Source organism: Tenrec ecaudatus, chromosome 17 (genome assembly GCF_050624435.1).
Source record: "Tenrec ecaudatus isolate mTenEca1 chromosome 17, mTenEca1.hap1, whole genome shotgun sequence".
Classification (NCBI taxonomy): Eukaryota; Metazoa; Chordata; class Mammalia; order Afrosoricida; family Tenrecidae; genus Tenrec; species Tenrec ecaudatus.
Genome location: NC_134546.1, coordinates 31041203 through 31064685, shown reverse-complemented (window position 1 = coordinate 31064685; position 23483 = coordinate 31041203). Strand labels below are relative to the sequence as shown.

Genomic DNA, 23483 nt, shown 5'->3' with positions numbered 1-23483 from the left:
ACTTAAACTTACGTAAACATCTCTCATCACCTCCTCCCTAGGGGTAGGTTTGTCCTCAGCCTTGGGCATCTCTCCCTCCAGAGCCTCCCCTGCATTTGGAGTCTCCACACCCCAGGCAGCTATTGCTGTACCCCCATGTGGCTGCCGGGTGTCTGAAAGGGTGATTAATGAAGTATTGCATCACGCTCGCCTGGGGTTGTAAGTTCCTGAATCTCACCGCAGATTTACTGTTTCTGACCCGGTATATGTGACACTCAAGACTGTTCTTCAAAGTAGGCTTACAGGGGACGATGACCTAGCTGCCTCCGGGAGCTGGAAAAGGAAAGAGAAGGGAGCTTCCAGAGCCTCTGGGAGAAAACAACCCCCCCCCTTGCCCCCACCTGATGTTAGCCCTACATGACTCATGTTAGACTTCTGTAATCCAAACCTACATAGGAATAAATGTCCGTCCTTAAGCACTAAAAAATAATAATAATACAGTAGGCTTATAGGTGATTTTTGTTGAAGTTTTAATGTCCACATTGAGTTATTCAAATCCTGTATGCTGATAACTGGGTGTAGTGTTTCTCTGGCAGTGCTATTGTCATTGTGTAGCCCTCACTAGGCTTGACAACACATTTGAAATTCTTGGCTTCGGCCACCAAATGTCATTATTGCTCCCAGTTCATGGGACAACTCAAAATGTGCTCCGAGGTTTATGTACATTCCTTTATAGGATTAATACCATCTTTGGTAAGAAGCACTCCCTTAGTAATGTTATTAATCTAGAAGTCAACTATTACCATTTTAACAAAAACCCGCTGCCAGGGCATCAAATATTGACTCATCCACCTTCTACCAAAACAACAACTGACCCAGCCATCGATTCAATTCCATTTCCGAGTGATCCTACAGGACAAAGGGGAACGGCCTCTTTGGGTTTCCAAGACTTGAGTCTCTGCGGAAGCAGGCAGCCACGTCGTGCTGGCACGGAGCTGCTGGCGAGCTTGAACCAAACCCTTGTGCGTAGCAGCTTAGGGAACTGCCCCATGGGACCCCCAAAATGTAAATCATCTTGAAAGCAAACTGCCACACCTCTGACCCATGGAGCGGATGGTAGGTTTGAACTACTTGCTTTTTAATTAGCAGCCAAGCGCTTAATCACTGCACTGCTTCCCTAACCCTGTTTTATTTTATTTTTGTCGTTGGATTTGTTGTTTGTCTGAGGACAAGGCCGTTCACATCTCTGGTCCTCAGTCGAAGGGAATTCGGTGGAGGCGTAATCGCATGAGGACTGTGCAAATGGACTCTGGACTTTCATCCATAACCTTCTACAAACTGGGAGCTCAGAGTTTTCACTAAATTTCCCTCCTCTTGGATTTTATTATTTACAGTCCTTGGATTACAGGCTGCTGGGCTCCTCCCATGGGGATTTAGCACCATCTCACCTGGATGGCTGCTTGTTTTAGACAGGCGTTTAAGACAGCAAGCAAGCACTGTACTTTCTGATAACCAGGCACTATATGATGTCCTTGTCTCATTTTACTATAGCACCTGTATCTCCAGTGATCATTTCATGAAGACGGGTATCCATTAGACAGCCACTATTTTTAAAACGAATTCTCCATTCTTTCTCTTTTCTCCTGAAACTCCAATTAGATACATGCTAGGACTTCTTACCTTCATGTTATCATAGTCGCTCCTCCTTTAGTGCTTCTGTCTCCCTCATTCTCTTTACTACATAATTGGCCAATTTATTCAAATCCAATTGATTAATTGTCTGACCATTAGATTTTTTTCATTCCAAGAGTTATGTAATTTGTATTTCTTGTCTACTGAGTCATTTTTGATAGTTTCTTGTTTCTGACTTACGTATTTAATACCATCTTTGATTTCTGTAAACTTTTTTTTTACTATAAAGTAAGTTTATTGGTAATAATATTATATAATTTACTCCCGATATTTGATGTTACAAATTTTGGGGTCTTTGAGATATGCAGCAGGATCCTTGTAAGTGACTGGCATAAAACCCATTATTTGTGCCCTCTTAATTGCTTTTGTGATTTCTTTCTGTTTCTTCCCACAAAGGCCTGTTATGTGCCTTCCATAAATGCATCCAGTAAACGGAGAAATAAACTGGGATAAAAGCTGGACATTCTTGTAATCTACACGTTTTCCACACAAGAGGCATTTTTTAAGAGGTTCCTTGTAAGGATTTTCCATTGTAATGGGCAGGTCCTCGTTGCTGGTCACCTGTTTATATTGTGAACAAGCTCTTCTGTAGATCACCGCGTGCCTCCTGGAATCTGGGAAGCTGGCTGCAGCCGTGGTGAAGCGCGTCAACTTTTTTCTCCCAAGAGCACGGCAAACAGCAACCATGGCGGCCATGATGCCAGCGCCTCCTCGATTTCTGTAAACTTTGAAAGCATACTTACTTTTAATTTGATATTACGTACCTATTAATTCCAAAGTCTCAACTACTTGCTATTTTCTTTTGTTCATGGTGTTAGCATTTTTAAACTCGTGGTGCTTTACTTCCTTTTGTGCTTAGCAGTTTTCTGTTTAAAGCTCACACTTGGCTGGTATGAATGTTTCTGAATCCCCTGGGGCATGGATTGATGGCTTGTTGCTTCATAGAGAATTTGCTTGTTCTGACAGGTACCTGGGGTACCACCAACTCAGGAACAGTTTAAATTCATTTCTCAGCTTGTAGCTCGTGATCTTTGCAAGAAGTATGCATTTCAACCCTATGTTTAATGGAAGACAGGCTTGCAATTATGCATTTTCAGTAGAGATGATTTACCCACTCCAACTAAGGGCTGATCCAAGCAAGTTGTTGGTTATTCTCACTCTGTCAATGGACAGGCTCCTTCACCCCACCTACCCATTTACTGAAAAGTAGTTACCAAATTACAGTAGACCTCCTGCCCCATGATTGTCGTAAGTTGATTCTGACTTAGGCAGAAAACCTTATTTATCTATCTATTTATTTATTTATTCTTTATGGCAGAAAACCTTATTTCAAATTAAACTCGTACTTCAAAACTTCAAAAATCCAGCTGATGGCACAGGACACTGGGTGGGATCCTGCTGGAGGGCGGTCTACAATGCAGTCAGTGTCCTTTGGAGTTGTCATGGTTGCTTGACGTCGGCGCAGCTCTGTTGAGGTATAGCACTGGAGCTGAGCATTGCCCAACAGAGACTGTCAGATGCAGCTCCCTCTGCCAACTTCATTACAAACCAGTCCATAGTCTGCTATCTGACAGTGTTTTGAATCAAAGCAAACCAAACTCACTGTCATTGAGCTGATTCCAGCTCACAGAGACCCTATAGGACAGGGTGGAGCTGGCCCTGTGAGTTTCCAAGGCTGTAACTCTTTATGGCAATAGAAAGCCTGGTTTTTCACTTTTGGAGTGGCTGGTGGCTTTGAACTACGGACCTTATGGATCCCAACCCAATGGATGGCTTGACGTTGTTTTTGTTGACTCATGTCCACTTCATATGTTACAGAGTAGAAACTCTCCAGAGTGTTCTTAGCTACAGTCTTATGAAAGCAGGTCATCAGGCCTTTCTTCTGCAGTGCCACTGAGACAGTTTGAAGCACCAGCCTGTAGGGGACCAGTCAAGTACAAACCCTTTGTACCATTACGGGGACCTTTGAGATCCCATTACATATTTATTAACCACTGTTACCAGGAAGCCCATTCACAGTGGTCCCGTTGTTGCTGTTGTCAGGTGCTGTCAGATCATTTCTGACTCGTAGGGACCCTTGAACCACAGACTGAAACACTGCGAGGCCGCGCATCACCCTCACGATCCCTGTTAGGGTTAAGCCCATTGTTGCAGCCCTAGTATCAGTTCATCTCCTTACTGGTCTTCCTCTTTTCCACGTACCACTGTACTTTATCAAGCATGATGTCTGTGACTGGGATTGGTCTTGCCTGAAAACATGTCCAAAGTCCATGAGAGGACGTCTCACATCTAAGGAGCATCGTGGCTGTACTTCTTTCAAGGCAGATCTGCTTGTTCTTTAAGCACTCCGTGGTTCATCCAATATTCTTCGCCAAAACTGTGATTCAAATGCATCAACTTTTGTGTCTGCCGTTTTCGGTGTCCAGCTTCCACGTGTACATGAGGTGATTGAATATAGCATGCCTTGAGTTAGCCTGCTTGGAGTCCTCAAAGGGACGTCCTTCAGAGGTCTTGCCTAATGCAGTGCATCCTTTAATCCAACCTTCTTTCATATAGTTCCTCATGTGGTGGTGACACCCAACCAAAAAATTATTTTGGTTATCTAAGCAAGATGAAACGGTGGTCCTCTTAGAACGGCTAGAATTTGAAGAAAAATCTACCAACTACTATCAAGGGGGTGGCACAACTAAAATTCTCAAATAATTCCTGGTAAGAATGAAAAACAGCATAGCAACCATGAAAAAGGAGCTTGACGGGGCTTTGTTTATTTGGGGGGGCTGTGATTTGTGTGAAATTTCAGCAAGCACATTTGTTTTCCATTCGATCATTCATACATGTTTTGTGACATTCATTGCAAATCCTACAATGAAACAGCAGTCTTACCACTTCTTCCATGCATTTACTGTTTCCATTCATCCTGTGCCTCTGATCCTTCCTTTTCGCTGAATTGTATCCCTGGCCAAACCTTCCATTTGAAGTTCCCGCCGTTGACTGTTACACAGAGTGTGCACCTCACCTCCTTGGTGTTCATTGTTCACCTATAGACTTTTGGTTGGAAGTTGAGCCGTGGGGTGAGTTCAGTTCCAGGTTTGAAGGGGATCGAAGGGGCACAGTTTTAGAGGTTTCACTAGTTTCTGTCAAACAAGTAAGACTGGTCTTTTAATGATTTTTTAGTTTAAAGGGAAATTTGTTGTTTTTTTTTTACTTTTTGTGAATTGGATTAAAGTTACCAGTTTTCCATTCAACAATCCATACAGATGTTGCTTCGTCTCATTTACTGCAGTCCTTTCATTCCGTCTCCACCCTGTTTCCCACCTCTGCTCCCTTCTCTCTTAACCTCTCTGAACCTGGTCCTTGAGCAAATGTCACCCCTCCCCCATCTCAAAATGTGTGCTGATTCTAAGGGGTGTGTACCTCGCTGGTGTGACTGTGTCCCTGTAGACCACCATAAAATGAACTACAAGGGTGAGTTCAGTTCCAGACTTGATTGCAAGCTGTGTGAGGAACATAGCCTTGGGGTGTCACCAGCCTCTGGCCAGGAAGCCTACTTTCTTAGGATTTTGAGTTTTCTTCCACATTCCCCAATCTATTGGGAACCTTTTGGGTGATTCTTTTTTGAGAAGTCAGCAGTAGTCAGCAAGGCACCGTCTAGTTCTTCTAGTCTTGGGAGGACGGAAGCTGGAGCTCAGGTGGTTCATTAGTCTTTCACAGTCACTGTATCTTGTGTCTTTAATCTCTTTCCACTCTTCTTGGCTCCAGACAGCTAGAGAAGTTTGGCGGGTTTTTTGGAAAGTTAAATAATACGCTTACCACATCACCCAGACATCCCACTCCTAGGTATGTATGTCATCTGCACACAAAATGTTTATAGCACCTCTGTTCATATTTGCCAAAAATTGAAAACTGCTGCCTTTTATTTGGCAAATGAGTGGACAAACTGATACCTCAGTACAGTGGAGTGATAGCAAGAAGAAACACCAATAACGGGCAACAACCTGGATGAATCATTCTGTTGAGTGTAGGAAGCCAGTTTTTAAAAGGTTATATGATACATGAATTCAAATGCCATTTTTATAAAAGCAAAACTGTAAAGCTAGAGAATGAATCAGGGATTGGCTAGGGGGAAGGAAATGACTCCAAGAGCATTTTTGGAGGAGAGAGACCCGTTCCATTTCCTGATAGACGTGTTTCCACACATCTGTAGCTGCCTTTTGACTCCTAGAATTGTACACCATCCAAAAAGAAAATCAATTTCACTCTCTAGTTACTTAAAGGAAAAAATATTTAGAACCCTCATGTTAAACTACTTGATCGCACATGTATACACGTAGCTGGATTTAATTCCAGTGGCCACGTGACCTGGAGCGGCCACATGGGACAAGCAGGCGTAGAGCATCTTTACCAGTGTGCCCTGGACGAAAGCGCTCGAGCAGGGAGCAGCACGCCCGCGCGCTCTGGGTCCTGCAGCCGTGCCCATGCCCGCTCACCTCAGCCCTTGCGCGACTGGGTGGAAGCAGCCCTACATCGTAACTGCACCCAGGAGTGTGGCTGTGCACTGGGAAAACGCCGCCTGTTTGAAAAGCAAGTGGCGCCTTTTGACCCCTATTTTAAAGAATTTTCTCAGTTTCCTTTTCATGTTCCGTCAGGGTTAATTATAGAGTGACCATATCATTTATTATCCAAAGGAAATAAATGAAGTGTTCTTGTTTGAGAGTGGAAGCAGACCCTATTAACAAGGCTGCTGGCAAACCAGGATGTACGTCACCAAGCTGATAGTGCCCCTCTGAAGGGCGGGAGGGCCCAGTGGCCGGCTCAGATAAGCATTGGGTTGCTAGCAGCCAAGTTGGCAATTCCAGTCCACCAGCTACAGAACGGCCATCTGTTGCTGTAAAGATTGACAGTCTGGGAAACCCACTGGAGACTTGCTGTGAATTGGAACGGACCTTGTGGCTGTGAGTTGAGTTAATAGACTCAAAAAAGCCTCTGTTTTTCTGTCCGGTGCATTTGCTGATGCCGTGCTGTCTGTCTCATCGTCCTCGGCCCCTCTTTCCTCTGGTTGCAGCCCAGCTCCTCTTGTTTCAGTGGCATCTCCTTCATGAAGTCATCACCGTGACACCTCTGGGGCCCCAGAGGCTGCCGCTTACCTTTTATAAAACTCAGACGGCACAGTGCTTTAAGCTCGGTCTTAAACATAGGTCTGCGTATGTATGAGAAGAATTTGGATAATTAAATATGGATTCCACGCTGACTCAAAACAATCATCTGTGATGTTTTTTTTAAGTTTGTTGCGTAATTTGTTTACAATCAGCCAATTAATTCCACATTTGAAACCCATTAATTTAGATTGTGGTCATTTGATGTTAAAATGATTTTTAGGATTAGGAACCTTAGAACCAATCTCCTTTCTTGTTGCTTTAAATTTGGGGTGGAAGGTGGGAAAGAGGATACAAGCAAAATCACTTGCTCACTCAGATCCCACTTCTTGTTACCGGCAGAGGCAAGCCTGATGTTTGCAGTTTTTAGCGCCCATGTCAGAACCTTGATACAGATTCATATTTAAGTAGTACACTCTCGATGCCCTGGAGTTCTTGGTAAATACACTGTTCAGATTTTGTTTGTTTGTTTTTCACTGACACTTACTATCTCTAACTGAATTTGCATCGTTCCTAGCACATTTTGTCTCTTAATGATTACTTTTTGATAGTGTTGTAGTTTACTGCCAAACTCAGGAACTTTATTCATAGTTGGAAATAACTCAGTTGTCAGCATAAATTAATCTCAGAAAAATCCTTTCCCAAACTAGTTCTAGTCTGAATAGCCTCTTAGAGGCTAACTGGCCCAAACAGAATTCTGGGACTGCTTTGAAACTTAATCATGTGCAAGAACCACTGTTTGTGCTTGTCAGTTCCAGATCTGTAGGATTTGCCTCCTCGGTTCGGTACCATTCGAGAAGCGTGACCCAGAATCCGTGAGTGTGTATTTGTCCGTCTCCTAAACTAGAATAGGGTATGGGACCAGGGTCAAGAGAAGGCTTTTGAGAAGCCTTGGTAACTTGTACTGATCCTTGAAGACTGTCTCTGAAGTAGGGCCAGGGGAAGGAGCGGGACACGTGTGGGTTAGTCAGTAAGCGCCAAAGAGCAAAACTGAAGTCATTAGGCTAAAGAAAAAAGACAGTTTGAAAAGGTTATATGATGGTTGGTTTCATTTATATGACGTTTTTGAAAAGGCAAACTATAAGGATAGAGAATGAAACAGTGGCTAGCATTGCGGAATGGCAGGTTGCTTATTAGTTTGGCTAAACTAGGAAGTGCAAATTAGGGAGTGGCTAGTAAGATAGGCTGGCTTCGGGTTCTATAGTTAAACTGCTTGATTTCACGACTCAGTAGCCTCATGCCAAAGAATGAAGTGGAAGCCCTACTTCATACCATATGAGAAATTAGCCCGAACGGATCAGCTCCAAATGTACTCAACGGTAAAGCTCTGAAAAGACAGCCTAGGCTAAATCTTTATCTCGTGTTAGATGACTTTATGAAGGTCTCTAAGTATAACACCAGAAACATAACTGACAAAATCTAGATAAGTCATTTCACTGAAATGAAAACAAAAACCAAACCCGGACTTCAAAGGACATCATCAAGAAAGTGGGAGGGCAGCCTCGAGAAGGGGAGGAATTATTAGTTAAAGCATGTAACTCAGAAGGTTTTGATGCATCTGCAATTTATAAAGTGCTCTTACCAGCTCCACAACAAAGACAGTCCAGAGAGAAAAGGATTAAGTGGATAATTCTTCAAAAATGTTCTTGTGGGGGCAATAATCACATAAATGAAGCTCAACAGCATTACTTGTTAGTGAAGTGCAAATCAAATTCAAGTGACATGCTTTCTAACCACTAGGAACCCTGGTGGCCTAAGAGTAACACGTTGGGCTACGAGTCACAAAGTCAGCAGTTCGAAAACCAGCTTAGGAGAAAGACCAGGGTCTCTACTCCTGTCAAGAGTTAGTGTCAGACATCCGCAGAGGTAGTTCTGCAGGGTTGCTGAGTCAGCATTGTCTCAATGGCAGTGAGAATGGCTAAAATAAAAAGACAAAACAAATGCTTAAAAGGATGTGGAAAAATTGGAACTTGCAAAACTGTGGGTTGTAATGCACTTGTAAAAGGACACCACCATTTTTAATTTAACTGAAGTTTTTACTCATTTTATTGGGAACTCTTACAGGTGTCTTAACATCCCATAGTTCAAACACATCAAACAGTTTGTTCCATTGCTGCCACAATCAGTTGCAAAGCATGTTCCTCTTTGTTCAACTCCTTGCTGTCAGCTCCCCATTGTCCACTCCCTCCCCACCCTACCCTCAAGGAACCCTTCTTTTTGTTTTTGTTTTTTTGCCATCTCTTACATAATCCAATATAGCCATTCACTTTTAATTCTGTTATTCATTCTAGTGGAATTATACAATCTTCAATGCTATCAGCTACCCCCTCCCTTCCCCTACCCTCAGGGAACCATTACTCCTGTTATTGTTTCTTAAGGGTTATCTGTCTTGATTTTCATATACCTAACAATCTTAAGTATATAAATGAACATATGTAAATCTAACATACTTAATGAGGAAAAATATTTTAAAAACATAATAGTAAGGGAAGTAAGTATTAAGGAACTAGAGGATAGTTGTGTGGTTCATCAGTGCCATTCCCATCCTGGATTTATCATCCCTTCCCTGGTGCCCCCCTGAGAGGGACTGTTCAATTTTCTTACAGATGGGTTTTGGATCTCCACTACATCCACTCCCTTTCACATTGAGTTGGTTGCTTGTTTTGAACTTCTGGTACCACTTCATGATCACACAGGCTGGGTGCTTTTTCCATGTAGGCTCCGTTGCTTCCCTGCTAGAAGGCCGCTTGTTTCAGTATAAGCCTTTAAGACCCTAGACGCTATAGCTTTGAAAAGCCAGGCACCATCACCTTTCTTCACCACCTTTACTTATGTAACTATTTTGTCTTCTGCGACTGTGTCTGGAAGGTGAGTATCAAAGAGTACCAGGCCATTACTAGAACAAACTATTCTTGTACTGAGGTAAAATTCAAGGAGAGGTCCGAAGTCCATCTGTTCCCTGGTTGACACCGTCACTTTAGAATTGCTTGGAAGACAGGGGGCAGTGCCTTAAAACGTTGAGCAGTTTCCAAGTGTTCCAACAGTTTCACCTGGTATTTATACAAGAAATTTGAAAACACAGGTCAGAACATTCATACAGCACTATTTATAACAACCCCAAAGTAAAAACAGCCCAAATACCCATCAACTGATTGAGTGAATAAACAAATATGGTTATTTTTGTATAATGCATAATATTTGGCCATCAATAAGTCTTCAAAAATGCTGCAACATGGATGAACTTAAAACATACATAAAGGGAAGAAGGTCAATAAAAAATAGCACAGATTTTGTGATTCTATTTCTATGACATATCCAGCTTAGTTGAATCCTAGAAAATAGATTAGTGGTTACCAGGAACTGGAAGGTGGAAGAATAGGGAATGCCTGCGGTGGGCTGAGGGTTTTAGTTTGAACAGATGAAAATGTTCTGAAATTGTTGGTTATTCACCTCTAAAATTACTACCACTGGACAATGTGTGTTATAAGGGTGTATTAGAGATCTCAATAAAGCTATGCTTACAAATGCTTTAGTGTAAATTTTAAGTACTGTGACAAGGAATTTGCAATTTTGTTTTCAACGGCAGGTGTACAACTGAAAACGTTTAAGCTCATGAATGGCATAGTAGAAACATCACTTTAGGACCAAGTAGGAAAAATAGTGGGTAGACCAGCAATGTGGCAGAACACTAAGTCTACATACATGGGATATTTGTCCTCAGTTTTAACACTCCTGAAAAACTTACATTACTAATACTTAATTAGAAAAGTTGAATTTTATGCAGGGAAATTATTTACAATATTCACCTGTTCTTATTTTTTTTAAGGTTGCTCTACGTGATAGATTAGGGGAGAACTCCAAAAAAGATGTATCGGCTACTGCAGAGTATGAGAGAGACCAGATGATGTTGAATTTTTAAATTTACCCCTGATCCTTGCTGATTTAGAGACAATAAAATATCATTGATTTTAGCCAGAAGAATTAAATTCGTGACGAGGTAGAATACTTTGTTATTGTTGTTAGGTGCAAATGACACTGTGTACAGCACTTAAACCAGGCCCGCACCATCCTCTCAGTTGTTCTGAAGGGCGAGCCCATGTTGCAGCCACTGTGTCAGTCCAGCTCCTTGAGGATGCTCCTCGTTCGCTGCCCTCTGTTAGTCTTCCTCCAGCGATTGAGCTCTCTTGATAGCGTGTCCAAAGCAGGTGAGACAAACTCTTGCCATCCTGGCAGTGTGAGGCCGGGTTGACGACAGAAACAAATCCAGTGACACTCACATATGCTTTATATCAAAATACCGGGAGGGTGGAGGGAAGGTGAGGGAGAAAGGGGAAACAGTTTACAAGGATCTACACATAACCTTCTCTCTGGGGGATGGACAGTGGAGAAGGGGGTGAGGGGAGACGTCGGATGGTGTAAGAGATGACAAAATAATAATTTATAAATTATCAAGGTTCAGGGGGAGAAGGGGAGGGAGGGGAAAATGAGCTGATACCAAGGGCTCAAGTAGAAAGCAGGTGTGTTGAGAATGATGAGGGCAACATACGTACAAATGTACTTGACACAATTGATGTATGTATGGATTGTGATAAGAGTTGTATGAGCCCCTAATAAAATGATTTAAAAAAAGAAGTAAGTGTATGGCAAGAAAATATCTCAGCCCAGTCCAACTCAAATTCATAAGTCTGGAATTAGTCCATATGCCCCTCTTCAGACTCACTCAGTCACAAGCAATGATGCAGAATGCAGGAATATCACAAGTTGAGGGGTGCAGAGTCTTCTGGATCCAGCGGTGGTGGCAGGGCTCTGGCAGCAATCAGAGTCAGCCATCAGGAAAATGAAGACGGGGGTGGGGTGGGGGGGGTTTCCAGGACCCTCCTTAGGAGGAGGTCACGCTCACAAGGAGGCACCATCAGGTTGTGACCTATTGACAGGCTAGACTCCACCCCTACAACTGTCCTATCTCTTCAGGTTGACATGAAATTATGTAACTACCACACTTGCTTCTCAGGCACATTCTGGCTGTGTTTCTTCCTAGACAGATGTGTTTGTTCTTCTGGCACTTTCGATATTCTTCTCCAGCACCACCATCCAATGCATCAGTTAGCCAGTCTTCCTGATTCGGTATTCAATACTCACATGCATAGGTGTCAGTTGAAAAGCCCATGGCTTTTGAGTCAGGTGCACACTGGCCCTCAAAGTCACATCTTTGCTTTTCAATACCATGAGGTCTCATGAAGCAGATTTACTCAATGGAGCACTGGATACAAAGAAGGTGAAATCTTTGCGACACCAATCTTTTCTCTCCCTGACATTGTGCTGTCTACTGGTCCAGTTGTGAGGATTTGGGCCTCCTTTACGTTGAGTTGCCGTCCATACTGTAGGCTGTGGTCCTTGATCTTCGTCAGCAAGTGCTTCAAGTCCTCCTCACTTTCGGCAAGCAAGGTTGTGTCGTCTGCGTATCACGGGTTATTTCGATGCTTTCCATATGGTTTACAGCGCCTAATTCCTCTGGCAGCCCATTTAGTCTTCTTAGTCTGGAAGCTCAGCTGAAACCTGATCACTTTGGGCACCCTGCTGGTGTTTTAAAATACCAGTTCCCTTGCTTCCTGAGTCCATGAGAGGAACACACAAGCTACCGCAGTAAGACAAACTGACAGACAAGTGGTGCTAATACTTTAAAGACCTTTTATTAATAAGCCCTGGGATTTTGATGAGGAAAAGCTAAAAAGTTTTGCAAGGATTTTCCCCCTTAATCATTTGTTCTATTTCTATAAATTCTCTTATTGCTATCAAAGAAAATGTTCCGTGGTCCATTGCCTATAAGTAGATTCATTCCTACTCATAACTAGCCTATACAGAGTTTCTGTGACCGTGTGTCCTGATGGGAACAGATAGGCTCGTCTCCTGTGGAGTATAACTGGTGAGTGGGAGCCACTCCCCCGAGCCATCCAACCATTACACTTGATAGCACGCCCAGGCACCTCAATAAGCTACATGTTGGGAAATGTTTTAGACAGCTGTGTGTGTGTGTGTGTGTGTTTTGCACTTGCCATATTTTAAAACTTTTTTACATTTTAAAACATTCTAGAATTATTTACCTTTTGAAAACTCTTTACCTTTTAAAGCTTGTAAACACTGACTGGGAAATCACTCACGCATCAGTAGTTTAATGATAGAATTTTAAATTCAAGTACGAAAGAGACTTCAGAGGTTCGTAAGAAACTCCCATTCTCTTTTTATTCTATTATTTCCATGGTATTTTTGGAGCCCCCTTGCTTGTGCTCGTACTGAGCAACCATAAATCCATTTTTAATGGATGGAGCGCATTATGTGCAACCTCCTTGGATGGAAATTTTGGGAGATTTTTGTTGGTAATACAGAGTGTGCCCTCCTGTGGTCATTTGGGGACCAAATTTCAGCTATAAAAAAATTATTATTCTAACTTTCTCTGCTATTCCACAATAGAATCACATGTTTCTTTTCAGTAAGCCAAAATCCAAAATAATGGAAAAGATTAAAAAAACGTTAAGAATTGGAGGGAGCAGCATCGTGTCCTATTTTCTTTTGAGATGCTACAAAAGCAGAGCCTCAGGGAAAACAGACACAGGAGTGTGAGAAATGTCCAACAGTCGTATAGTGTTTGCGAAACTTTCTGACCAACGTTGGCTTGACAGAGCAGAAGATTTTCCATGTTTGTCTCCTCTCCCAACTGCTTTCAGAATTACATTTCGGTTTTGTTAATCTTCTCATCGTAAGAAGGAGACAAATACTTAACCAAGACACTGTGTATTTGAAACATCCGTCTGTTAACAGAAATTGAATTCACTTGAACTGACTGCTCAAATCTGTGTAGTCCTCCCCATTACAAGTTGGCATCTTGATCTTGTTAGTTACAGGGATTTTGTTTGAAATAACATTTTAGAAATACATTTTTCAAGAAACTGTTCCTCTTAATATCCCCCCTGGAATAGGAAGAGCTGTCTATCTTTCCAGATCCCTGGTTGATAGTTTCAGGGTCCCAGCGTTCTCAGGATTCCACTGATGATGCGGGCATGGAGCTCTGGGGGTGATTGCTGATCTTCACGTTGCAATGTTGTGGTTGAGAAATCTGGACACAGGAATGATTCAGAATGTTGCACATATTGGCCGACACTGATGGATTTGAAAAAATAATTTATGTAGTTTCTTTCAGTTAATAATTTAAAATACCATTTGACATCTCTGGTACAATATTAGAGTATGTTAAATCCATGAAGGATGGCTGATATTGTTCGTTACATTGAAAAGACAGCTTCTGCCTATTTTTATATAATGATCATGAATCTCATTCTATGAATTGATCTTTAAAGGTGATTTTTTGTTAACCCGGGACCGGTAATAAATAATAGATGTGGTTTGTTTGGAACCAGTTACTGACTCCGTCATGACGTGTGTTTTCAAGGAAGATAGTAGCGGGCCTGTTTCCATCACCATATAACTGCTTCAGCCTTCCCATTCCAGGATTAACATCTTAATTTAAAAATTCAAAGCTAATTAATCAATTCAAAATTATAGTTAGCTTTTGAAGGGCATAGCAGCGTAGTGTAATGCGTTAAAGCTCATATTCGGGAGCCAGCGTGTCTGCCTAGGTTTGAATTCAGCACTGTTGTTAACTAGCTGTGGTTACGGACCTTGGCAAGTCCGTAACCTCTCTGTGCTTCAATTTTCTCATCACCATAAGAATAGATTAGTACCTAACTCAGGATTGTGATGGTGGTTAAATGAGTTAATGTGAATATATATATGTTCACTACTAAGATATGTATATTAGTACCTGGTATACACTAAGCTTTCTGTGTGTGTGAGCTATTGTTATTACTGTTATTAAGTTTGTACATGAATTAATGAGGAGATTCATTGTGAAGACTATACTAGTTTTATTAATGCAAATAGTTTTTCAGCTCATTAAAAATAGTTCTCTTATCTATTGAAACAAATAGTAAGCTAAAATAACATTTCATACAGCTTTTTGTCTTTTTTTTTTTAGGCACGGAATGTTAACACTGGTGAATTGGCAGCAATTAAAGTAATAAAATTGGAACCAGGTAAATGATGTGCAATTTAATCATTCTTAGTTTGCTAAGAAGTTATTGTGTATATCTTCAGGCTTGTCATCATGATGCTTGTCTTCCTTCCTCCCGATGTAGACAGTAATTGTGACCTAATGGATAGACTGAGCCCCATTATTGTGATCATGTCAACTGAAGTCTAGTTATAGAGAGTCCTTTCTAGTGTACACACACACACACACACACACACACACACACACACACACACACACACACACACACCCCAGGAAGCCTGGAGGTATAGTGGTTAAACACTGGGCTGTGATCTGCATGGTTGGCAGTTCAAAACCATCAGCAGCTCTGCGGGGGAAAGACTGGGCTTTGATTTCTGTAAACCCTTAGAGGCTCGCTAAGAGTCAGCATTGACTCGATGGCAGTGGGTTTGGTTTTGTGTGTGTGTGTGTGTGTTTGGGTTTGGAGATGATGTATATATGTCATCATTTGATATAGTTTACACACACACACATAAAATAATACCACTAAGGTTTCCATGTATACATGCATCAGTTTATTCCGAACAAAATGTGTTTAACATAAGCAGTCAGTGAATGGCTGCAAATAAGTTCTTTCAACAATACACTTGTCTTAGTCTCATTGGGGTGCCTTTAAAAAGTCCAAGCAAAGCAGCCTTCTGAGGAGATCTGCCGGGCTGGCGAGTCTAAGGCATAGAGGTCCGTCGACTCAGAAGATGATGGTGACTGGTTTAGATATGAGACAATAAAGGGGTTTATTCAGAAGAAGTTTGAAGAAAATGAAAAAGGTGGATTGTGCTGAGAAAACTTTCCCCGCGATGTGACAATGAACCTGCTATTCTCAAAGGCTGCTCGATAAGAATTCCGCTGGGAAACGTTAGCGTTCTCACCATACTTCCAAAAGAACGTGGTTCGAGTCTGTGGAACATGCCAAAACTTCCATTTCCATGTGATGGAAATCACAGGGTGCCCAAATTCTCAATGGAAGGGTTGGGGAGATGGAAACACCACCTTCAAAAATATATATAGCAGTGGTTCTCAACCTCCCTAATGCCGTGACCCTTTAATACAGTGCGTCATGTGGTGGTGACCGCAACCATAACATTATTTCCATTGCTACTTCATAACTGTAATTTTGCTACTGTTATGAAGCATAATGTATATGTCTGGTATGCAGGATATATTTTCATTGTTACAAATTGAATATCATTAGAGCTTAGTGATGAGTCACAGAAACAATATGTAATTATATATTGCAAAATATTTGTTTCTAATGACAAATCAATGAAATTTTGTCTTGAAGCATGGTGTAGCATGGGTAACTGGGTATGTGGGGGTATCTGCCTGTGGACAGACCCACCTGGACACGGATAGAGAAGCGGTGTCTTGGTTCCTAAGACCATCAGAAATATGTGTTTTCTGATGGTCTTAGATGACCCCCAAAGGAGTCACAATCACAGGTTGAGAACCGCTGATATAGACATACATCAAAGATATGTTGAAAAACAGTAACGTCACGTTTTAATATTTTCCTCTAAGGTTTCTGTGATTTTTGTAGTATACTTTTTTGACTCGCCCTCATAATTATATTCTGACAGAACATTGGTTTTTTTCTTTATTCTGAATAATGATCTTGATTCTGTACACGGAAAGGACACGCTCTTAGATCTAGGTACCCTATAGCATGCAGCGAGGGTCACTGAAGGCTGAAAGGAAACTTAGTCCAAAATGCTTGATTAGAACAACATAACCCTGGGCAGATTCTCTCATTGGGAGTCTTTCTAAGTCATGTTAAGGGTTTTGCCCAAAGGCAGGCTCCGTGCCTTTGTTTAATCACCAATAGAGGCGAAATCATTTCCTCGGAGGCACATTACACCCACATATGTGCGCGCGCACACATACACACACACAGGTTTCCATTTAAATTCACTGCTCACCATTACAGGAGTATCTTCGTCTGGGGTATCTGTGGGACAGTGGTATATGGCAGGATCTCTTTGTCCCTGTCCCCCTGAAATAAAAACTGGCCGCAGCTGAGGTGAGGCCTCCTGAAGAAGTGGTTTTGAGATGTAAAATTAAGGAGTGAGAGATGGATCCTAAGCCTTAGACACACCACCACATTATTACTGAATTATTACATGACCTGAGAACAGCCGCCTCTCTTTGTCTTGCTGTTTTGCCCACACAGTAGTGATCTCATGCAGAATTTTCCCTTTTGTGACTGATTAACGTCACCCAGCATCGTGTTCTCCAGACCCATCCATGTTGGGGGTGCTTAGTAGTTTCATCACTGTTTTTTAATGACCCAAAGTATCCGTTGTGTGCATTGCTTTGTCCGTTCTGGTGGACTTTTGGGTGGTTACTAAGCCTTGTTGTGTGAATAGTGCTGGAGTGAACAGTGCTGAGACGATGGGAGTGTTTGTGTTATGTTGTCTGCTTTATGTCTCTAAGGTTAGACTAAGCAGAGGTGTTGCTGGCTCTTACGGGATTTCCATTCTCAGTTGTTGTAGGTAGCACCCGGGGACCTGGTAACATGGTGGTTACATATTGGGCTGCTAACCACAAGGTCAGCTGTTCTAACCCACCAGCTGCTCTGGGCGAATAAGATGAAACTTTCTACAACTCTGTCCCAGAGTGTTGCTACGAGTCCGAATGGACCCGCTGGCGCTGACTTTGGTTTTATTTATTGCTTTCCTCAACATGTGTACTTGTGTGTCGGCTCGCCAGTCATGTAGGAGAGTCCCAGTGTCTCCGCAACCTCGCCAGCTCTTGCTATCTCTTTATTCATTGTAATTGAGCTGTCCTTCATTGTCAGTGTAAGATGACACCTCATCTTTGTTTTGATTCGCATCTCCCAGTGAGCATTTTTGATGTGCTTGTTAGCTATTTGAAGGTCGGTTTTGGTGAACTGTCAGTTCGTGTCTATTTGGTCACTTTTTAATTAGAATATTGGTTGTTGTTTCTTAATGAGACTTTTCAGTATTCTCAAGATTGTAGAGGTTAGTTCCTTGTTCGTGTGTCATTACTAAAGATTGTTCCCAGGTTCCTGGACTCTTTTTACTCTCTTGGTGAAGACTCTGGCTGCACACAAGGATCTTATTTTTAGTAGGTCCTTCTGATCTATTTTGCCATCTGTATGTGCTTCCTTTGTTATAGTTGATAGTACATGTATATACTGCAATAGGATCCTTAAGTTTGTCTCTGTTTCCTAATGGATGATCTTTTCACCTCTAGGATTTACGTTTAGACTTTTAATCACTCTTGAGTTCATTTTTGAACTCAAAAAAACCAGAATTGCTCTGGGTGGAGCAGAACTTTCATAGTATGCATTTTTTCCACTAGGTGAGCATCGAGCAACTCACTCTGAGTTAGTGCACCCAGTGGCGTCACCTGGGAAGGTTCTCTCTGCTCACAGTGAATTTGTTCATAAAAGCAGTTCTACTCAAGCCTTGTTTATTGTGATGGTCAATTTAAGGGAACAGCATGCAGCTGTGGAATTTTGTTTACTACTCAGGAAAAATGCTGCAGAAACGGTTAGGATGTTGAACACGGCTTACAAGGACAGCACTATGGGAAAAACTCAAGTGTATGAGTGGTTTGTCAATTGATGACAAACCTCATTCTGTGCATCCATCAACTTCCCGAATGGATTAAAATGTTGACTGTCAGTACATTTGGAGTTTGTTCCACTGTGTCAGACTGTTAATCAAACTTTCTCTTTAGAGGTTCTGAAAAGATAGCATAACCGTGTGCAACAAATAAGGCCTGATTTGTGGCAGATGGGTAACTGATTTTGCCACCAGGACAGTGCACCTGCTCACGCAGCCATCTCAGTGCACCAGTTTTGGGCAAGCAGCAGCATGCCTCCCTGCCCCCCACACCTGACTCACATGACCTCGCTCCATGTGACTTCTTTTTGTTTGCAAGAATATAGAGGAACATGAAAGGACAGCAATTTGAAGCTGTCGAAGCGGTGAAGGAGAAAACAAGGGAGGTGCTTTCAGCCATCGAAACAGATGAGTTTGAAAAATGTTTCCAAGAATGGAATAGCACATTTGACAAATTTATTAAGTGTAATGGAGGGTACTTTGAAGGTGATATGGTTGTTTTGTAAACAAATTGTAAAACATAGTGTTCGCGTATGTATTGATATATTGTTGGATTCTATTGGTTAGGACTCTGTTGAGGATTTTTGTGTCTGTCAGCTATTGGTCTGTAGTTTTCTATGCTTGTGGGGTCTTTGCCTGTTTTTGATCTCAGTGTTATACTTGCTTAATGAAATGAGTTTTCGTTTACGATCCTTTTTTTATATTCAGGAGTCGTATGTAGGATTAGTGTCACCTTTTCTCTGAATACTTGGTAGAATTCCCCTGGGAAGCCATCTGGTCCTAGACGTCTCCTGGACGTAACTTCTTTAGTGACCTGTTCTATTTCTTCTTTTGTTAGGGTTCTGTTGAGGTTTTATATGCCAATCTGCATTAATTTGGATAGATGGCGTGTGTCTAGAAATTTGTTAATTTTACTTAGATTTTCCAACTTGTTGGAGTACCGACTTTCATAGTAGTAGTTGTTGTGTGCCTTTGAGTTATTTCTAACTCATAACAGCCCTGTGTACAAAAGAACGGAAAAAGAAAAATGAAAAACCCCACCCGGTCTTGCAAAGTTCTAACAATTGTTGTGTTTGATCCCATTGTGATATCATCGTTTTTCTCTCTAATTCTAGATATATATTTTTTCTTTTTTTAAAAACCATTTTATTGGGGGCTCGTACACTATCCATACATACATCGATTGTGTCAAGCGCATATGTACATTTGTTGCCATCATCATTCTCAAAACATTTGCTTTCCACTTGAGCCCTTAATATCAGCTGCTCGTTTTCCCCCTCCCTCCTACTCCCCCCTACCTCATGAACCCTTCATCATTTATAAATTGTTACTATTTTGTCATATGTTACACTAGATATTTTTGCATCATCTCTTTTCCTAGATTAAGTTTGCAGGTGATTTGACAACTTTATTAATCCTTTCAAAGAACCAACTTATCTTGTTGATTTCTTTCCCCCAGTGTTTCTTGTTCTAGTTGTTGAGGAAGCTGACTTAAGGCATATTTTATTTTTTCATATGTGCATTAATTGTTACAAATTATCGTCTGATAACAGGTTTTTTGTGTCCTCAAGAGGTGAGTATGTTGTGTTCTTGTTGTCATTTATTTCCTGGAATTTTAATATTTCATCCTTATGTTGTTCAGTTTTCATGCCATGGAATTTTTTGCTCTTGTTCTTTCTGTTGGTTTTTCATTTCACAGCAATGTGTTATGAGAAAATGGGTTGTAGAATCTCAACCTTTTAAAATTAAGGCTTTGTGGCCTGTGGTCTGTTCTGGAGAATGTTCCACATGCACTAGAGAAGAATACAAACTATGTTCTTGTTGTGTAGATTGTTCTTTATGTGTCTAGGACAGTGGTTCTCCACCTTCCTAATGCCGTGACCCTTCAATACAGTTCCTTGTGTTGTGGTGACACCCCCAACCATAAAATTATTTTCATTATTTCATTGCTACTTCATAACTGTAATTTTGCTACTGTTATGAATCGGGCAACCCTCTGAAAGGGTCGTTTGACCCCCAAAGGTGTTATGACCCACAGGCTGAGAACCATTGGTCTAGGAGGTCATTTTGGTTGATTGTACTGTGTAGTTCTTCTGTGTAATTACTAAGTTTCTTTTCTGAGGACCTATTTCCTTGAGAGTAGTATATTGAAGTGTCCTATTATTGTTGACAACCTGTGTATTTTTTTTTCAGCTCTGTAAGAGTTTGAGGGCCTTTCACTGGGGGTCTATATGTTTAATATGATATCTTCTTATTCTATTGCTCCTTTAGTCGTTATGTTACTTTATTTTGTCTCTCATGATTTGTTTTTGTAACCTTAAAGTCTATTTGATCAGAGATTAATAATGCCTCTCCTGCTATTTTTTTTGGTGGGGGGGCTGCAACTCAGTTGATAAATTTTTCTCCATCCTATTTTAGTCTATTTTGCCTTTGTGTTTAAGGTGTGTCTCTTGTAAGCAGTAGATTGATCGGTTCTGTTTTCTGATTTAGTCTGCTACTTCCTGCCTCTCTACTGGTTCATTTAATCCATTGACAGTAAATGTCATTATTGATTTGTGCGGGTTTGTTGCTGTCATTTTGCTGTGGTTTTTGTTTCATTGATTTTTTTTCTTTCTCAATTTCAGTGTTTTGTATTGATTTCTGTTTTTGTATTGATTTTTGGATGTTGATGTGTCTATGTCACTGTAAGATTTGTCTGCTATTATTGATTTTAAGAATTCTTTTAAAGTTTCCGTATTTGCAAATACCCCTACTTCTTTGTATTTGAGAGAAAGTTTTTGCTGACTGTAGGATTCTTGGTCGACAGTTTTCTTTTTTCAGGATTTTGTCACTCCATTGTCATCTTGCGTGATTTTTACAGAGAAGTCCGAGCTTGTTCTTATCGGTTATTCTTTGTAGGTTACTGTCTTTTCCTCTAGCGTCGTTCAAGATTATCACCTTTTCCTGAGTGTGGGAAAGTTTGACTGAAATATGATGACATTTCTCTTTTGCAGTCTATCCTGTTTGGAGTTGTTCAGCTTCTTGGGTCGTTAAGTTCTCCTTGTTTATGGTTTGGAGGAATTTCTTATACTGTTTTCTTTGTAGCTTTCTTTGTTCCCAGTGACACACAGGTTGTCCTTTTGATGGCATCCCACCTCATTCTTAGGCTTTACTCAGATTATTTTGCTTTTTGTTGGTTGTTTCACTTGTTGGTTATATTCCCAAAAAAAATGTTTTCAAGCTTACTAATTAGGTTTTCCTTTCCTTCAGTTTTATTACTCAGCTCTTTTAGAATGTGTCAAATTCTGTTTTTCCTTTCCTGGAAATCTATTTGGTGTAGGGTTTCTAGTTTTTCAATTATTTTCTCCATCCTTCAAAGACATGTATGCATCTCCTGAATTCTGTTTCTGATACTTCCAGGGCCTCTTCTTCAGAGGAATCCTTTGGGTCTCGTTGTTTAGTTGTTTGTGTTTTTTTCTTGGTTTTTTTTTTTCTTTTGGTGTGGGTATAATGTGACATCACTGTTTCTGAAATGTTGTGGAACAGCCATTACTTTTGTGTGGACTGCTGAGGCATATAGAGGCAGTTGACTCCTGCCAGGTTGTCTCTATGACCAGGGACTTCCTTGACTGGGGATTGGGAAAGCTGAGGTCTTCTTCCTAGGTCTCTGGGATGTACCCTGACTTGCTGTGTCTCAGGAACAGCTGGGGTCCTACTCGCCCCATGTGGGCACGCCCAGGGCCTTCCTTGCTTTGTCTCAGTACCGCCCAGGGCCTTCCTTGTTGTGGGGCAGGAGAGACTACATAGCCTACCTTGTGGGAGTGGGGGTGGGGGGGGGGAGGAGTGTGCTTTTTAAGAGGGCAGGGATACCAGGGCCTGCTTTGCTGGGTTGCTGGGATGCCTTATTTCTGTGAAAACCTGTTCATGTCAGTCATTTAAAACTATTCATTATCTGCTATGTGCCTTCATTGGTCCTAGAGGGCTAGGCTAATTGGGTAAGACAGACACAATCTTGCCTACAGAAGCTTATATATACTGAGCTGAGAGACAAATAAGAAACATGTAAACAATAAGATAATTTATGGAGCCTAAAGTGTGGTAACGTTGTGGTTATGCATTGGGCTGTGATCCACATAATAGCATTTCAAAACCACCAGCAACTCCACAGGAAAAAAACTGGGCTTTCTACTAATATAAATAGTTACAGTCTCGAAGTACATGGGGGGTGGGGGGGAGACTTAAGTGAATCATCATCGATTCAGTGGCACTGAGTTTGGTTTAGGTTTTGGTGGTTGAAAATAACTAGAGTTTACTTAGGCCTAGTAGGTGGTATCTCAGATAAGGCAATACTGTTGAAATTTGATTGAACAGAAGATAGTCAAATGTAATCTTGGGAAAGAGCAATTCAGACATCAGGTAGCTCTGAAAAAATAAATGAACACAAGGGTGAGGTAGCAAGAAAGCCAGTCTGACTAGATCGTTGTGAGCTGCTGGTAACATGATATGAAATGGAACTGGAAAACTAGGCAAAGACTAGATTACAGGTGGCCTAGGTAGGGTAGTGGGTTACACATTACACATTGGGCTGCTAACTGCAAGGTCGGGATTTCGAAAGCACCAGCTGCTTTGCAGGAGAAAGATGAGACTTTCTTCTCCTTCAAGGAGTTAGTCTCTGATACCCATAAGGGCAGTTACACCCTGTGCTAGAGGGTGCTATGTTTTGTTTGGATTCAGTGGTCGTGAACATGGTTTGAGTTTTGACAGGACTTTGGTAGGCAGGTTAGATTTCATTTTAAGGGCAATGAGAAGCTCTGGGTGGATTTTGTTATTAAATTTTCTTCAGCAGCTCATACTCACTAAGGAATGGAGTACTGTTTTCCAACTCTTTTTTTTTTTGCCCTAATCATTTTCCTTTTTTTTCCTTTTTTATATTTTATTAGGGGCTCATACAACTCTTATCACAATCCACACATATACATACATCAGTTG

The 23483-nt window shown here is 41.3% G+C and overlaps 2 protein-coding genes across 5 annotated transcripts in view; one reads left to right on the top strand and one right to left on the bottom strand.

Moving 5' to 3' along the window:
* The window catches only part of MAP4K3 (mitogen-activated protein kinase kinase kinase kinase 3), a 180041-nt gene that overhangs the window by 42878 nt on the left and 113680 nt on the right, over window positions 1-23483 (top strand). For all 3 annotated transcript variants that reach the window (XM_075535824.1, XM_075535823.1, XM_075535825.1), the window contains one exon: window positions 14854-14911. In XM_075535824.1, coding sequence (XP_075391939.1) covers window positions 14854-14911 — 58 coding nt within the window. Of the gene's footprint in view, window positions 1-14853; window positions 14912-23483 lie in introns of those variants that run through there.
* On the bottom strand, window positions 1930-2371 carry LOC142430400 (small ribosomal subunit protein bS18m-like). Of its 2 annotated transcripts, XM_075535518.1 has the most exons (2): window positions 2126-2371; window positions 2013-2067 (listed from the first exon to the last, which is right to left on the bottom strand). In XM_075535518.1, exons 1-2 carry the CDS (start codon window positions 2365-2367, stop codon window positions 2013-2015), a joined length of 297 nt encoding a protein of 98 aa, XP_075391633.1. In that variant the 5' UTR covers window positions 2368-2371. The 2 variants fall into 2 exon arrangements, with proteins under 2 accessions (XP_075391632.1, XP_075391633.1); XM_075535517.1 differs by having other exon boundaries at window positions 1930-2371.

Excerpts from the sequence above, each read along its gene's own strand:
- LOC142430400 (XM_075535517.1), bottom strand. The coding sequence starts at position 2,367 with ATGGCCGCCATGGTTGCTGTTTGCCGTGCTCTTGGGAGAAAAAAGTTG.